General features: G+C 42.6%; 1 protein-coding gene across 1 annotated transcript; it reads left to right on the forward strand.

The window, feature by feature from the left end:
- The first annotated feature begins 1201 nt into the window (after positions 1 to 1201).
- Positions 1202 to 4434, forward strand: LOC146713226 (butyrophilin subfamily 2 member A1-like). Its single transcript, XM_085452434.1, has 3 exons — positions 1202 to 1253; positions 2110 to 2451; positions 4260 to 4434. The coding sequence occupies exons 1-3, from the start codon at positions 1202 to 1204 to the stop codon at positions 4361 to 4363; spliced, it is 498 nt and encodes a 165-aa protein (XP_085308560.1). The 3' UTR covers positions 4364 to 4434.
- The last annotated feature ends 1444 nt before the right edge of the window (positions 4435 to 5878 follow it).

A 5878-nucleotide genomic window follows, 5' to 3' on the forward strand; every position in this document is an offset into this window, starting at 1 on the left:
GATGAACCACGGGTGTGCTTGATGCTGATGCAGAACTGTGGAGAGCTAAAGGTGGAAGAGCCGAAGACAGAGAACAAAGGAGGAACACGAAGAAAGGAAAGTGATGAAAACGATTCTTCACCACAGTGAAGAAAAAAAAATCCCCAAACGTCTGTCAGACAGTTTCAGAGTCTTCATGAGGCACATGAATGAACCTCAAATACAAATGTGCCAGCTTTGACTACAGTTGTGAATGTTTCTGTGAATAACTTATCAATTTATGAGGAATCAAAAATGCTGTCAAAATTTGAGCGTTTAACCCCCTCTCCAATGCACTCTGAGGGCCTGTAACTTTGAAAAACCTGTGTACACAAATTCCAAAGAGTTCTTAATGGTTAGTACCCACATTTCTTTGGTGTGACAGGAATGATTCATTTTACCATCACAATCGTTAACAACAGAGAAGTGAAACTGTGTGAACGCCCCTGCTCTCTTTCCTCCCTCAGGCCTGTTAGGGACACGACCATCTCAGTGATGCCACAGACAAACAGAGAAGCCACCATCAGTTGCAAAAACATCGGCACTGTTCTTAGTCATTTTAAGATAAAGCTACACACACAAAAACCACACACCACAAGATCCATCAACCTCCTCCTGAGGAATTTCTATTTTTCATATTTGTGCCACTTTTAAAAATACAGCAACAACACTAGGAATAAGACCTGAGCCATCAGGACAGCATCCATGAATAAATCAGGAAGATGATACTCCAAGATGAGCTGACGGAGTGACTCTGAAGATGAGACCGAACAGGAACATACAAAATCATGCAGTCTACCACTGACACACAGGCAGATGACAAAACATGAAGAAATCTTACTAGTGTCTAGAAAATGGCCATGTTAAAGCGCAGCACAGAGGCCCTGAGCACCAGATCTATAGAAGCCAACATGACCCTGAAGCCTTTTCTCAAATGCAGCTCGAATTCCTGTAAAAAGCCTGAGAGATGAGAGACATCATCTAAACTGTATGTCAGATTCCTAATGTTTTACAGTTTTTATATCATATCATGTTCATATCATGAGCATTAAATAAGTGTGATCTCACGTTCTCTTAAACCCTAATTTCCTTTGAACCTCCCACACTTTGTCCCCCCCTCTGATTCGTGTGAAAGCCTAATGCTTCCTATCATCACGCCACCGTCTACAGCCACCTGTCACAGATGAACACTCTCCAAGTCCTCCTGTTTTTGGCTCTAATTCTTGGATCTGCAGGTGAATGAAAGAGCATGTTTACATTGTTATTATTTAATGGTATTTCTGTGGAAAAGGGTTCATGTTTTTTAAATGGTAATGTTACATTTGTACATTTCACTTGGTTACCAGTGGATCCACATGTTTCTGAGCTGCAGAGAAATGATGCTGTTAACATGATAATATGAGACAGTGACTCAGAGGAATGTGGGATTTTTTAATTTTAGGCACACTGACTCTTTGATGTTGCCAAGGTTTTTAATTATTTATTTATTTCTACTTTAACTTTCCTTCACTAGAAAATGTTGTTATTTTAACCTGTGATCTACATTTTTATTTGAAGTTTAGTTTTTACAGTGTACTTAAAGCAACAGCTTGAAGTTAATATTGTTACAAAAGGCTTTTGTTTTCAATGTTTTACAGCATAGTCACAATGGATTCATTAAAGTGATTTCCTCTGTTACAGTGAGGCCCGTGACCTCAAACTATTTAAAGTATTTTTCTCGTCAATGCTTTGCTTAACTTCCCCGAAAAATAACAGCTGTGGGGGATTTCTTCCCTTTCTAGTCGGCCTACTGTTAATATAGATTCACTCTGTGGTCACAGCTACTGTTATCTGATTTGCATTTGGATTGCGCTCGCACTTTTTTTTTGCATTTGTGGGCAGATTTTTAAGATTTCTAAGAAAAGGCACACACAAGGTGTGTGTGTGTGTGTTTTCATTTTTCAGCTTTCAGTTGAAAAACTGGACTATGACAGTGTGCTGGTTGTAAGTAGCAAATATGAGCCTGTCCAGAATGATTGTAATGCACTAACCAACAACACTAATCCAGCTATAATTTGGGGTGTGCAGTATTTCTGGATTCTTTTCTTTTAGACGAGAAAGAAGTGGAGGTTGGAGAGGATGCAACTCTCGATTGTCAGGGTCCCCATGAAGGGAACATCTTACGGGTAGCATGGACCAAGAGTGACCTGAAAGCAGACGATTACGTCTGTTTCTTACGGGAAGATCGTCTTTACAAAACATACCAGCATGAGTCTTTCAAAGGTCGAGTGGAGCTGGAAGACCCAAACATGAAAAGTGGAAAAATGTCCATCATTCTTCACAACGTCACCGTTAATGACACTGGAACATATGAGTGCCACATCTCATATGAAACAGATCACAGCCAGAGATCTGAGATGAAGCAGGAAACCAAGCTGAAAGTTACACCTGCAGGTGAGTTGAAGCCTCGAGTGTGTCCTCTGTAACCGTTTGTCCGTCGATGAGCAAGACAAGCTGGTTAAATCAAGAGTAAGAATTCACTCTTCCTGCTTTCATCCATTTTATGAGTCATGTCCTGGCTTCAGGTATATACTCTTATGATTATACATTTATTGAACTGGTTTAAGGCAGCACGGTGGCACGGTGGTTAGCACTGTTGCCGCACAGCAAGAAGGTCCTGAGTTCAATTCCACCATCAGGCTCTTTCTGTGTGGAGTTTGCATGTTCTCCCTGTGTCTGCGTGGGTTCCCACCGGGTACTCCAGCTTCCTCCCACCGTCCAAAGACATGCACTTAGTGGGGATAGGTTCACTGATTACTCCAAATTGCCCATAGGTGTGAGTGTGAATGGTTGTCTGTTGTTGTGTGTTAGCCCTGTCCAGGGTGTACCTCTCACCCTATGACAGCTGGGATTGGGTCCAGCACCCCCTGCGACCCTGAAAAGGATAAGCGGAAGCAAATTGATGGATGGATGAACTGGTTTATTAGTAAAATATCAACTTCCATAAATGCCAAGGTATGTGCATCTATCCACTTTCCTCCTGCTCTGCTACTTCTGTGTGAAGCACAGCTAAGCAGACAGACAGCTCTTTGACCAGTGACAGGTGTGCTGGCTACTTTATTAAGACGGCCCTTCAAAATGTAAAGTAAAACTAACAGACATCAGGAAACATATACTTCAGTCTCAGGGTCGACGCACTTATGGTATCAATTTCAATATCCTACGTCACCTGACAGGATTTTTTTTTTCATTTGACCTCTGACCTTGAGGTTGATATCCCTGAGAGTTATACTTGTCTGAGATTTTTTTACTAGCTACAGCTATGGTATTGATTTTTAATTCCACTTCCTTCTCAAGTTATCACATTCACAAACCTGGGAGTCCACAACAATCCCTCATGAACATTTTACAGCTGAGTGATAAAAATTAAACAAGGTGCAATGAGACCTGAAGTTACATAGTAGCCTGTTTCTTAAAATTAACGTCTGTAAAAATCACAATTGTACTCAAAGTACCAGAAAGTAATAATTGAAAACATGTCAAAAGCTCAAAATACTCAGAGGCAGCGTTTTCCACAAAGTCATAAATAAGGATGGAGTTGGGTTCATTAATGACTCTTTAACCATCACAAGCGCACATGTGAGAAATATTTCTTGCTTCTGACTCTGCATAGCCGCTACTAGCTATCGCAATGCAACCCATGAACAGACAAAGCAATAGCGCCACCTGCTGGTGAGATTTAACACAGCCCACTTCCACTCATCAAATTCGAGGTCAAGGTTGGGGTTGAGTTTATCCCAGGTGCCAGAAGGCTACAGACAGGTACACCCTGGACAGGTTGGACAGGTTGCCAGAAAACCATCAATACCAGTTTAGACTCACCAGTTAACCTAACGTGTGGATGTTCTTCAACTGTGGGAGGAAGCTGTCAAGAACCTACGGCCCCAGCCGGCTGGGCACCACTGTGTTACCCTGAGTGGTTTTAAACAAGTGTTACACTGACAGTAATGACAGCGAGAGTGAAAGAGAGAAGCTGACAGAGTAAGCATCGTCAGAGCTTTCCAGTCACTTTGTGGCCACTCTGACAATCCGCCTGGCAACATTAAACCAGTTCAGGCCACAGTAGATAGATTTAGCTGATGGTTGAAAAGGTTTTCAGCGAGAATCAGGAAACAGGTCATGATTCACAGTGAAGCTGGTTCCTGTTCTGTTCTTCACTCATCACCTACCTAACACACCTGACACCTGTTTCTTTCCTGCAGTTCAAAGACAAGGAGCGAAGAAGGACGGATCTGTTGGACTTGTATCCGGTCTATCAGTTTCCAGCCTGCTTCTCATTGTTGCTGCTGTTGGATATTTGGTGTAAAGAAAACAGCAAAAGAGTCGGAACTTGGGCTGTGATCGGGCTGAACGACAGGTGAACTGATGGACAGAAATTCAATGAGTGTGAAACATGTCCAGAACTTTCCCTGAAAGTCTTTGCACTGGGACAGGGCAAAAAAAGAAAATCCACTGACTAAATGATAATGGTGATAGTATCTGGTGTGTTTGAGGATCAGACTAACAAGACAAAAACTCTTGCACATGAATATATTACCACTTCATAAAATAGTCACAACTTGTAATTTGAGCCATGTCCTTGAAGGCAACTGGAATATTTTGCACTTCTAAAGGGTGAAAAAATGCTGCTGTATTCATGTGAGACATCGACGAGAAGCTTGGCAGTATCACACATGGTGGTGCGATATTCATGACAAACATTTCAATCAGCCGGCAGCAGGTGGAAACATTCACAGAGGGGATGACCCGGCTCTTGGAAGAAAATTAAATAAGCTTATATTGAGCTCCAGACACTTGACCTGGAGCGATCGTGGCTCAAGAGTTGGGAGTTCGCTTTGTAACCGGAAGGTTGCTGGTTCGAGCCTCAGCTTGGACAGTCTTGGTCGTTGTGTCCTTGGGCAAGACACTTCACCCGTTGCCTACTGGTGGTGGTCAGAGGGCGCCAGTGTCCGGCAGCCTCGCCTCTGTCAGTGCGCCCCAGGGTGGCTGTGGCTACAATGTAGCTGCCATCACCAGTGTGTGAATGTGTGTGTGAATGTCGGTGGATGACTGAATGTGTGAAGCGCTTTGGGGTCCTTAGGGACTAGTAAAGCACTATACAAATACAGGCCATTTACCATAACACGAGGGATTACTTAGTGTTCTGAGGCATCCCAGAGGAGGCAGAAGACGATCTAGAAGCTTTTCTACTTCAGCTCTGTCTGTTTATTGTCTTTTCTTTTTTCTTTCCGTCTTTTTTTTCTGACTGTCTGCTTTGATGATGTCATGCACTGTAATAATGTAACTAATGGATTCGAACTGATTAAATGTCCTGCATGTGAATACAGCAGGTTTCCTCAAAATAGATGTCATTGTGTGTGTGCGTGTGTGTGTGTTCCTGTCTAGCTATCTTTGTGAGGACCGAAATCTGCATTCTACTATACTTGTGAGAACCAACAGTCACTTGTGAGGACTCACCGGTCCTCACAAGTTTGAAGGCCTTTTTGAGGCTCAAAATGTGGTTTTAGTGTCAGGGTTACATTTAGGTTATGGTTATGGTTAGGGTAAGGGGCTAGGGAAACCATTATGTCAATGAAGGTCCTTACTAAGATAGCTGAACGGGGTTGTGTGTGTGTGTGTGTGTGTGTGTGTGTGTGTGTGTGTGTGTGTGTGTGTGTGTGTGTGTGTTGCTGCCAAGTCAGTTATTAAAAGCTAACGAGAGTTTGATTAAATGTGCTGGTTTCAAGATTTACATTAATGTTTGGCACATATTTGCTTTTGTTTCGCCCCTCTCCTCCAGACTGCATTTGACCTCAAACAAACACTTGTTACACTCAACTGT

The sequence above is a fragment of the Copadichromis virginalis genome, linkage group LG3 (genome assembly GCF_057382275.1).
Source record: "Copadichromis virginalis isolate Kocher_CV1m ecotype Utaka linkage group LG3, C_Virginalis_male_GT1.1, whole genome shotgun sequence".
Lineage (NCBI taxonomy): Eukaryota > Metazoa > Chordata > Actinopteri > Cichliformes > Cichlidae > Copadichromis > Copadichromis virginalis.